Genomic DNA, 12,261 nt, shown 5'->3' on the forward strand with positions numbered 1-12,261 from the left:
TATCTCAAGATAAATAGAGTCTGAGCTTTGATGTAAATATAGACTCTGTTTTTTCCACTGTGGTATATTATCTATACACTATCAGTGCCCTAAGTATTTCACACAGAACTATACAGTGGGGTACTTCCTGTGCTTTTTTTCAAGTATTGCAATTCTCATAGCCTTGTATTTGGACAATGGTTTAGTAGGACATGTATTTCTGATGTCACCACCAGCATATCCATTTATTCAATTGCATGAGTTAGTATTTTGCATTAAAGAAACAGTATACAGTGGCACCACTAAAGTTCCTGGTGAGGAATTTCAGGAGTGCAAATTCTCCTAATTTCTACTGCAGTAACTTAGAGATCAGTGCACCCATATCAGTTACTTGAGGCTTAGTCATGGTTCCTTTATTTTGCCAGGAGCACATTTTTTTTACATTGTTGGGGTGGGCAAAGGACATACTACATTTCTTTTCTGGGATTCGTGAGTGAAAAGACATCAATCAGGTATTTGAGATTCACTGTGCTTCATTAGAAAATGGCAGTCCCAAAATTTAGTCAAAGAAAGCTCCCATATAGTTAAACATGAGGTTCAAATATTTTGAGCGGGTAAGCATAACTATAAATCATAATCTGATCAGTCCAAAACCAATTAATTTTTCATATTCTATTTCTGCTTATAATGTGATGGGAAACAACTTTTTCTGCATGTGTGTGTTACTAGTAGTTGCACTGACATTGTTTCAGTCAATGAGCTTTTTCTGAAAAATACCATCAGTAATCACACATTGACTAGCTGCAGCAGAAAATGTGTTTGTGTTATGTGTTGTACTTTCTTCAATTTAATAGGAAATTAGGAGGATGAATTCTGCTCCACAGTCTAACTTAATAGAGTAAATAATGATACTTGATACTTCAAAAGAGGAGCTGTCTTCATGCATGAGTTTCAAGATCATTCCTTGAAGCATTTACGACTGATTGTGTGAACAGAGACAATCAGTTTCAGCAGGGGCATGAGTTAGTTACAAATTTGTGCTCATACACTGGTATTACTGTATTACTAAAGCTTACTAACCTGTCGTGGTTTAACCCCAGCTGGCAACTAAGCACCACCCAGCTGCTCGCTCACTCCCCCCTGGTGGGATGGGGGAGGGAATCAGAAGAGTAAAAGTGAGAAAACTCGTGGGTTGAGATAAAGACAGTTTAATAAGTAAAGCAAAAGCCATGCACGCAAGCAAAACAAAACAAGGAATTCATTCACTCCTTCCCATCGGCAGGCAGGTGTTCAGCCATCTCCAGGAAAGCAGGGCTCCATCACGCATAACGGTTACTTGGGAAGACAAGCACCATCACTCCGAATGTCCCCCCCTTCCTTCTTCTTCCCCAGCTTTATATGCTGAGCATGACATCATATGGTATGGAATAGCCCTTTGGTCAGTTGGGGTCAGCTGTCCCAGCTGTGCCCCCTCCCAACTTCTTGTGCACCTGGCAGAGCATGGGAAGCTGAAAAGTCCTTGATTTAGTATAAGCACTGCTCAGCAGTAACTACAGCATCCCTGTATTATCAACACTGTTTTCAGCACAAATCCAAAACATAGCCCCATACTAGCTACTATAAAGAAAATTAACTCTATCCCAGCCAAAACCAGCACATAACCTTTAGTGAACTTTATAACCTGAAATGTCTTGAATGAAGTCTTACATAAAATGTTAACTATTTTTCCATGTCTAAAGTTTACTTTAAAAATTTATGTATTCTTCTTCCTAAACCCCTCCATTCTTTCATCAAATGTACTTGCTTTAAATTCATTGCTTTTTTCACTGTATAAACTAGGTGGATTTGAATACTTGCAGGAAGAATCTAAAGCATTTGGTTGTTATTAGTGTGGAGATAGCTGACTCACACGTGCAAAAAATTAAAGAAACTTACAAATGTTCAAGTGATTTTTGTTTTGTTTTGGGGCTATACAGCACCAAACCACATCCTGTAGTACAATGGATCTTTTCCCTTTTTATTTTTATTGTGCAGTATAATTTCAGGTTAATAAAACAAACAAGAACAATACTCTTACTCTCTGTTCCCCACATTTTATTATTTTTATTTAAATATAACATACTATACATTGTTGCTCAGTGATTTTTGTTTCCCTTTTCTTTTTTAAATCCCTCCCCCTGTTTTCCTTTTGCTCAGGAGTCTGTTATGCTAAGGGTGAAAGAAAACATAGTTTATGGTTGAGGATCTATCATACTCCAGGTAGAGTGTCTGCAGTTTTCTCCCACTACAGTGGGTATTACAGTATACCAAACACACAGGAATCATTGATTCCTTCAACGTTTTTGTTTATTTTGGTTAATTTTCAGAAACAACTATTCATGTCACAAATGGCTCCTGACCCACTTTGGAAAAGTGATATTTCCCGATTTTGGCCTCTGAGCAGCATGGTATTTTGAGTACTATGATAATGTTTATGCATTATTTTTCCCCTGACCAACTCATCTAGGTAATTCTGTCAACAGAGAACTTAATTTGTACCCTAAATGTTCTTTAAGTGGTCATCCAATACTGCATTCACCCAAGCTCACGTTGAATGCTCACTGCGGGTGGTCCATGTGTCTTGTCAGTTTTAATTATTGATTACAAATTTTAAACAACAGAAACTCGCTTTTATTATTGTGGTTAAATTTTACTGTGGGCTGCAATTACATTTAAAATCTGAAATTCTTATTTCCCTTTCTAGAAAAATCTCATTTGTGAAGAAGCAAGCTGGAGATAAAGTACCATGAAATACAATGTCAGCTATCAGCTAAAATGTCTCTCAAGGAATCCCTGGTTTTAAAACAGTTGACTTTATTTAAGGACAGGAAATACAATCTGACCATTTTGTATTTTATGGGAAAGCTATTATTTTTTGCTTTTTTTTTAAAAACAGCTAATATTTAAATAACAGATTAAGATTGAAGTGCTGGTTAAACATTGATTTAAATAAGTTATAGAAGATTCCAACAACACCAGCCTTTATAGAGGTTAAACATTCTCAAAAAGACACATTAAGCAAGGCTCTCCTTTGTACCAAAATACAGTTTCCAAACAATAAAAATAAACCCAACTTTTTCACAACAAGAAATATTGACGATAAAACTGCAGCATCGATATAATCTCATACTTAAAGTATTTAGAACAAAATAATATTTTACTACTTTTGTTTCTTACTAAAGACACTGCAAAGGCTTATTTATTTATTTAGTGGAATACAATGTGAAGACAGTGGTACAAATTGTTTGATGTACTCTTTTCTATTTATCTGCTCTAACAAAATGAATCTCAATATGGTTACATTGGTGAGCTATCCAGAGATCTCTAAAATTACAGAGTAAAGCAAAACATAAAACAAACCTTATGTACCTTTAATTGAACAGACTTCATATTATGCTTAACTTTTATACTGCAGTTGCTAAAGTTAAGCCATGGGACTAATAACACTTCATAAAAATGTGCTGGATATTATGTATTTTGAGCCTTCAGTTACTATGATGGATATGAAAGGCATGCTAAAGCTGGATACCAGCACAGCTTTTTGGTTGGCTCTCATATATAATATACATGTGAGTAATAATCTCTGATAAATGCACGAGCATGATTTTGGATCTCCTATCCCCTCAGTCCTTACTTAGTTTTTGCTCCCACTATATGCCCGTGATTCTACAAGCTGGTAACAAGGGCAAATGTGCTGAATGGGCATATTAACTCAATAAGGAGTGCAGAACTGTGTTGCCTTCTTACTTACCTTTTAGAGGCCAAATCTTGCACTTGGGAATTACACGCTGTTTAATTTTAATGTTTGCAATCTTAGTGGCTGTCCACATCTAGGTTCCAGCCCAATGCTTGCTGCAGAATATCACACTGATTGCAATGCATTAGATCTTAGTTCCAAATTGAAATAAGTCAGATGAATATACACACAGATGCATGGACACCCAAGTACAGATGTGTCCCCTTTTCTCAATTTCAAAACAGCAGAAAGACCTTTTGAACAAAGTATTCCTTGAAGTTTGTTCTTGAGTGCTGATAAGTAAAAAAATTTCTCCAACACCCAAAGACACCCTATACCATAAATCCAAGCACTGCTTGTTTGGTCTTTTTGCTTAAGTGCAAGACAGTTTAGGGAAAAAATGGATTATACACATTAAATTCTGCCTTTAAAGCCTTGTCTAATACCTATTCTCAGAGTATTTCTGAGGTTTTGACATTTTAACCTATCAACCTCTGTGTGAAATACTGAGAAAAAGGGAAAATAACAAAGAAGCAAATGAGGAAAACATTTCAAATCAAAAAGATATTTAACATCCTATTAAATAAATAACTTAGAGAGAAATAAAAGGAAATGAAGTTAGAACATACAAGCAAACCATACTATTCGTTTTGTTAGAACAGTTTTACACTACTTTGCTTATATTCCTTAATCCTATCCATTCTTCCACAAGGCTTCTCCAGAAATGTAATTATTTGTGCATGTGATCCAAGCACTTCCAGTAAATGCTAGCATGTCTAACTGTTCATTGGATCATTAGTCTTGAATGAGCAATTAAGGTCTTTGATATGAGTTAGTATTCCATAAATAACTTTCCCTGTGAAGATCATTCAACAGATTGTCTCATGTCCCTTAAGTTCTGTTGCAGAGATAAAAAAAGATTGTTCACACTGGCAATAACTTCCATCCCATTTGATCCAGCTTGTATCTTGATTATAAGATATGACACTGAACTGAATAAAAGTATCTCATGTGCCAGCAACGAGTACAAAACCTTGAAAGTATCCCCATGCTCTCTTTTCAAACAAGCAGAAGTCTGCACTATTTCCTTGCATTTACTCTTCAAGAGTAAATATTCTTGACATAAGAGCCTTTGGTTCAACTGCATCAATAAAATAGTTCCTTCATCTATGACATTACTACCATTGGAAGAAAGTGAGCTGAAGTGTTTTTCCTTCTTGTTTTCTGTCCTCTCTTTGTGGCTCCCCTTCCATTCAGGGCCACAAACATTTGCCTTCCATTGTGCTTCCAATTTAAGGATGCATATGTGTTATATCCATTTTCTTCTATTCTTTCCTTCAATTTGCAGTCACTGTTAAACTCCTTCTGTTAAAAGAAGAAAATAAATGCACAAATTCAGAATAAACATAATCTTTCAGAGTTGCAGCATACTGAAGGTAAATAATTTCTAAAAATGTTTTGGAAGATTTGAGTGTTCTGTATGTGACACCCTTTTAGGATTCTATAGTCTATTTAAAGAGAAGTATTGCTGTGTCCACAGCATTTAAAGTGACATCATTTAGACTGCAAAAAGTGAAACCAACAAAAGACATAATTATTCAGCATAATTATAGCAGTGAAATGATATAATTCATTCACAGCTGAAATTAAACTTCTCTGTGTTGGAATATGGCAACAATATTAAATCAAATTCTCAGTCATAAACTCAAAGTATGAGGTAGCGATCTTCGAATCATTCATCATATTTCAGTTCTAACAAATATAACCCTTAAATATCTTGAACCAGATTATTGGTACCATATGTTAAACAAATATGCGTGGCATAGGCCTACTTCTTATTTAAAGTAAGATCCTTTACACCACACTGGCCATGAAAAAGGGCTTTTTTTTGGATGAGTGCAAATCACTGGTATGCTGCTGTTACAATGGATGTGAGGCCTGTTTACTTTGCTGACCTGAAGAGGGACTTAGCCTAAAAAAGAATCATATATGATCCTGTATCTTATCGACTAAGTAAACTTGAAAGCAATTTCGTGTAGGGTACCAGGGATTAAAGTTTTCTATTTTCAAAGGAGAACCAGTTGCCAGTTTGTTAGAAGGAATAAAAAATACAAGCATGTGGAAACATGTAGGGGGAGACTATTTTTTACTATAATGCTAAATGCACCTCTACGCAGATCGGCTTCTCTATAACGAAGACAAGAATGCTTTGTGTTCACAAACAAGTAATTCCTACATATAAAAAACCAGTTTGATCAAGTTACTTATATTCCATTTCAAAAGCTTTTGAAAGTAGGACATTTACAACATACTTAAATAACAGCCAAAAATTAGCATTTTGTTGTTTCTGCTTTTCAGAAAACAAGATGTTATTTCACAGCTCATGCAGAAGCAGGTCAGAATCTCAGAGTATGATATACTAACTACATGTGGTATTTTTAACCTGTATACGAACAAGACAAGAAATACGTCTGAATAATAAAACAATTTTCATAGTACAGATAAGAATTTCAGGGATGTTTTATCTTTTATTACAATCAAAATCCTTAGATATTCAGCTAGTAAAGATATAGACAGTATCCACATTAATAAAAAAGGACATAAGAATATTAAAAAATATATATTTTCCATTCCTATTAAATTAGAATTTTTAAACTAGTTAATGTTCAGTACTTTGATACAGTAAGAATTTCAGGTCTATAATTAATGTTTTACTTAGTTGCTGCTAAGACTACAGAACACATGCTTATGTTTTCCTAACAGAATTGCACATATTCAAACTCAATTTGGCTCCCAAAATGCTCTTTGACTTTGAGATTAGTAGTTAGTTGAACAATGACTGTTGGGGAAGACACTATCAAGCAAAGACTCTCTACAAAATGACCCTTGATACTGCCTGTATTCACAAAGCTACATATATATAATTTAATATTTATTTGCTGTAGTATGCCATCTCTGTCGTCAAGGTATTAAGAAGGCTGGTGACTATCAATCACAGTTCTAAACAGCAGTAACTTCTCCTATCTGCCAGCATCTTACTCTGTTAAACCAAATGCTCCCTCATTCTAACCAAAACCAGTCAAATGGAAACGTATTTGATAAACATAGAAACAGTCTTGACTTGTTTTCCCAGGTGCAGAACTGTGCTTGAATCCAAACTTTTATCTCTATTCTTAGATAATACAGAGAGAACAGATGATGTTGTGATGTGGTTAAAAAGCCTTATTGGCAGGGGTCTGAGTGTTAGCCCAGGACTGCTTTGCTCATTTCAAACAAATTTCAGTATAACCCTGCATCAATCTATTGTGCACATGCTTAGAATCATGGAATCGTTTAGGTTGGAAAAGACCTTTAAGATCATCAAGTCCAACCATTAACCTAGCACTGCCAAGTCTACCACTAAACCATGTCCCTAAGCACCACATCTACACATCTTTTAAATACCTCCAGGGTATGATGCTTAAGGAAAGATACTTAAGAGTGTTTTTACAATTTTTATTGGTTCTGTTTTTCATATTCATCTGCAAGCTGCCACACTGTAGTAATATGAGTCTAACTGCAAGTCTTGGGAGGATGGGAAAAATAACAACAGAAGCATTCTTGAAATCTCTGAAGTATTATAGAATAGGTTTTGATAAGTAATTATGTTGTGATTTTATGATGTGAATATTGAAAAATTATCTCAGCTGGAATTAAAAAAAAAACAGCTTTCCACATTCGTATCCTCCTGTCAACACTATTTCTAATACACTGTGAATTACTGAATCTTATGGCAGCAGTTTCCACTTATGGTACGTGAAAGCTGCTTTGCCTTCTTTTGTGTGTGTATAGGGTTGGGATTGGACTCTCATCACACCAGCCGCAGCTTACAACTTGGGTAGGAAAACTTATCTCGGGCTTTGGGATGGACCATCAAAAATGACTAAATTAAATGCTGTAAACTGAGACTTGTGAACTGAAGATGGTGATTTATGCTAACACCTTCACATATGTACAGAAGCATACCCATGATCAATGAATGGAGCTTAACTGACAAATGGTAACTTTGTCAGCAACTCAGTATACCCTTATACCTCTCAATGGTGCAGGACTGAGCACTGATCATCCTGTATTTCTGACCAGTGTAATTTTAGAAATTAAAATTCACATTTACAGGAACTTAAACATTTCTCTGTTCTGGTCTTTCCTTAATGTGATTCTTTGCCCAGGAGTTTAGAAGGTCAGAAGTAACCTTTTGCACCGGGAGTGACTAGCCACAGTGCAGATGAGGGAGGAGTTACATAGTTTGTGTGAACTAAACCCACTCCATAGAAATGCTTCTTTAAAAAAGAGGCCCAAATGACTTGAAGCCCCTTGAGTTTCAGTTGAGACTGCCATTACTTCATTATTTTCAGAAGAGGTAAGAGGCTTAGCTACATTGCCTGAGGATAAACCCAGCCCCAGTACCTGTCTGTGACCTCCTTAAAACCTATGGATGTTCTGAATACTGAGCAATCTGAAGATTGGCTTATAACCTTTGCAGATGACTTGACTAAGTTTACATTTATGTGGGCTCAAACACACTGGAACTGGCAAAAAGTTGCAAAATTACAGACCAAACCAGATGTAATACCAGAACAATCTGAGTAATCATGTGGATGTGTGGGGGTACACTTGAGTTTAGTAGTCAAATTTATAGATCATATTGCTTCCTATTAAAAATATTTGCATAGTTACTGGGTTTTGTCGGGTTGGGTTTTTTTGGTTTTGTTTTCTTTTCTTTTTTTCCCCCCCGAAAGTATCAGTAACCCCAGACTTACACAAATACAAATAAAGTATATATGGACAATTTTCAAATGATATCCAAATTCTGCTGAGTCAAAGCTTATCTATCTGCTGATATATAAGTCTATATCTCTCTGTACTGCCCATGATCTTGTGTATTAATTAATACAGTCAATTTAAAGCTGGCTACTCTAGAAATCTTCTTGGCAGTTGTAGTTTGATAATTTGGTGTGTCTCCTCCATCAGCTGAAGTTTCGAAGATTTCAGGTACACTTTATCCCCCCCAGAATTACTACTAAATGTTACTGTACTGCAGAAAACCAGGGAAAAATAGCCTTCAACATTACATTTTGTAGGACCCTCTCCATTGGCCACTACTTAATAAGAAACCTGACTGAAGCAGTAAGCATGGTAAATCCCAGCAGCTGCTTTGGTATGATATGAGCCTAACAAACACCAGGGAGCTTGTGGAGAGGGGGGCTGCTGGTTTACCACAGGATGAAATTTTGATGAACAGCTCATTTCAGCTCTAATTAGTAGCCATACACAGACAAGTGGGGTTTTCAGGAGGTAAGAGAGGGAACTATGCTGACTACTGCAATACATCTGGAAGGTAAAAAAATACTTACAGAGCCATAGACTTTTCCTTTCTTGTTCATGGCTAAATAATAGTTGCTCTTAATGGACTTAACTGCCACAACTCCAATTTCTACAGATGTTATCTCCAATATGCCTAAAAAATAAAAATTGAGCTATTTAATCACTTCATTAGAGGATTTTCTCACTATGGAAAAGACAATAAACCTGAAAAATACTAAAACTTCTAATATTCAGAACCAACAGACCAACAAACTTTAGCAAAATTCTTCTCTAAACCATTTCAAGAATATACTCAAACATTGTTTCAATTAACATGTTTGCTTTGCTAACCCTGCATTTTAAACCCCATAAATACTGAAACAGTTCAATTCTTCTTAGCATAGATTTTACTAAAATTTATCAGAAGAGACATCTGAACCACAGCATTAAATTAAATCTATAGCATATGTCAATAGAATGTTAGATTTACCTCAATCTTCAAAAACAGTGGTAAACTATTTATTCCTTGTAGAACAGTTAGATAAACTAAATCCCTTGGCTGCACTGAGCTGATAAAATTCATTTTTGGCAAGTGTGATGACATTTTGGGATATAGTAAGACTAACCCTAACAGCCACATTATCTTTGTCTTTTAGATATCAGAAACATTTTGCTCTGTTTGTAATAAAGAAAAAAAATAATCATACTTAAAACAAACTCTTTCTGCGATACTGGATGGGTCAAGGGGCCAATAATGGGAGACAGAGCTTTTCATCTCTATGTTTTCTGCCCAAAAGCATACTGATTTGGGAGTAGTAGAAGTTACTACAACTTACATAGTGACTTTAGAGATCCCTTTTCAGCTATTACTAGAGTAACTGGATAGCTACGTTGTTTGGGCATCATGTCTTAATATAAGAGAAATATAGCTCCAACCAAATATCTTCTAAATGGTTTATCCAGGTAGTATGCCTGGCTCCAACATTTCTCTTGGTATGAAAATAGATATTAAAGTAGTCAGAACAATAGCCCGTCTAACTCAGTGGTCACTAAGGGTCTACCAATGGGGAAATTACAGGAGGGGTAGAAGTGCTGAGAAATTGTAAAGAACATCCTAGACCAAGCCAACAAATAATGTGACGAATAGATCAGCTGGAAAACATTGATGAGTTGCTACCTGCTTAAAAAAAAAGAATCTGCAATAATTTCCTCCTAAATATGTTCTATGCTTTTTGTCTGAGCAGAGTAGTACTGGGAAATCCCTGTGTTTTTTCATTTACTTAAAAATTCCTTATGGTAACCACACATCAACTAAAGCCAGCAGTGTAACTTGGTATTCAGTGCTTTTCCTGGAAATGATGATTTTCTGTCCCTGAAAACTGAATGCAATCTGTTCAGACTCTGGAACAATGTGGATGTTAGTGTGCTGAGGAGGTGAGGAGGAAGTTCTTTCACTGTAAATGTTGTTTTAGAACAGCTGCTTTGTATACGATGCAAAAGCCATTCTGTATGGCCACTGAACTGGTCTATGAAGCTCAGGAGTGAGGGTGGTACTTGTTCTGTGACCAGAAGTAGAGGCTTTGATGTTAGCTGGGCAGTGGCTGTGAATCAATCATGAAAAAGTAATAGCTGATTTTTATTGGGAAGTAAACTAATGACATAGTTTATGCTTGTGAAGAAGAGAGAGAACATTGAACTAGGCAATTTGATGTGAAAGACCTCCTTTAATTGTCAAGAAAGGAGAGGTAGCCTTTCCTGGATGCATTTTTAAATATGTATAAAATTCTATACTTATATAAACTACCTAAATTTTCATATGAAGATATATAAATTCCAGTGCAATTACCAGAGGTTTTGTGTTTACTTAGCAAGAAGCATTAGGTTGGCCACAGCTACAAGGTCTATAGTCCTTGCATATGAGAAAGACTTCAGTGAGAACTGCAAGAAAAACAACAGTAGGTCTAGCATCTAGCAAAGCCTTTCAGAAAATGGACCATATTAAACCAGAAATAATAATATTTTAAAAAAAGTTTCTTGTCCAAACCTATAAAGAGCTGAAAGAGGAGGATTATTTTGTTTTAATTTCTTTGTGAGTGCCTCACAATACAAATATTGATATCAAAATGCAAATATAAATGTTGATAGGCACAAATGATCATGTATTATTAAAAAAAACAATTATAAAGCCTTCTGCTGTAAGGTTTTTATGGTAAGATTCTTAATTGCAGCATGAAAAATCAGCATTGCTAAGGATGGAGTTGCACATATAAACTAAGAGAGATTCACCTATTCTGTGAGAGATCTGAATATCCACTGAGCTTCTTACAGCTGTGTGAGAACAATACTGCACTAATAGCCTCTCAGGTTTGAAACCCAGACTTGAACAAACAGAGTGAATGCACAGTTACATATGGCACTGCAAGTCTGCAACCTGTGAGGAGGTAAAAACAACTGTTCCCAAAATCAGCTCACTCCATCATCAGTAGTATCCAACTCAGTAGCAGCAAAGGCCCCACTGATATCTGGACCTGCCTAACTACTGCCAAGACAAAAAGATATGGCCAGTTATTTAAATGAAAACTCTAAACATAACTTCCATTAGTTACTTATATGTAATGTTAGCTTGAGAATTAGCACAAGGTGGTTAGGTGTAAATAAGAGGAGCTATAACTTAGGGAAACTCTGTAATCTAGGAAGACCCAGAAAATGTAAGAAAATTTAAGACCCATGACCTACTTCTAAGGCTAACTTGTCTACTGTTGCAAAGGAGCCATATATCATTTTCCATATGTAAGATGAAGAGAATTATACTCTCTCATTTCAAGAAAAGTTGTGAGGGCTCCTTAATTAGGTCTTGATAGCTCATATATACCAGTGTCATGCCATTGATACAAGCAGATCAGTAAGTCCATACCAGCCAAGGCCTATTATGCTTGTATCACTCTTAAAATGTTGCTCATTTTCACAGCAAAGAAAAGCTGAAGTTGCTTTCTTGATTTTCTGTGAGAACATTAATACAGAGCAGTGGTCTTTAATATTTCTCTCCCATGGGACATCTCCTAAAGTATTTGTGCTCAAAATCAAACAGAGTTAAGTGGAGTGCCATAAGTTATATGGATGACAAACTATTAGAGGGTAAGAATGTGGTGTGAACACTGCTACAA

General features: G+C 35.8%; 1 protein-coding gene across 5 annotated transcripts in view; it reads right to left on the reverse strand.

Moving 5' to 3' along the window:
• Nucleotides 1-4,891: 4,891 nt before the first annotated feature.
• The window catches only part of FGF10 (fibroblast growth factor 10), a 74,719-nt gene continuing 67,349 nt past the window's right edge, over nucleotides 4,892-12,261 (reverse strand). For all 5 annotated transcript variants that reach the window (XM_072860162.1, XM_072860163.1, XM_072860161.1 and 2 more), the window contains exons 4-5: nucleotides 9,148-9,251; nucleotides 4,892-5,119 (exon numbers count right to left, since the gene is read on the reverse strand). In XM_072860162.1, coding sequence (XP_072716263.1) covers nucleotides 4,922-5,119; nucleotides 9,148-9,251 — 302 coding nt within the window. In that variant the 3' untranslated portion in view covers nucleotides 4,892-4,921. The remainder of the gene's footprint in view (nucleotides 5,120-9,147; nucleotides 9,252-12,261) is intronic.

Source organism: Ciconia boyciana, chromosome 4, assembly GCF_034638445.1.
Source record: "Ciconia boyciana chromosome 4, ASM3463844v1, whole genome shotgun sequence".
In the NCBI taxonomy this organism is placed as follows: Eukaryota; Metazoa; Chordata; class Aves; order Ciconiiformes; family Ciconiidae; genus Ciconia; species Ciconia boyciana.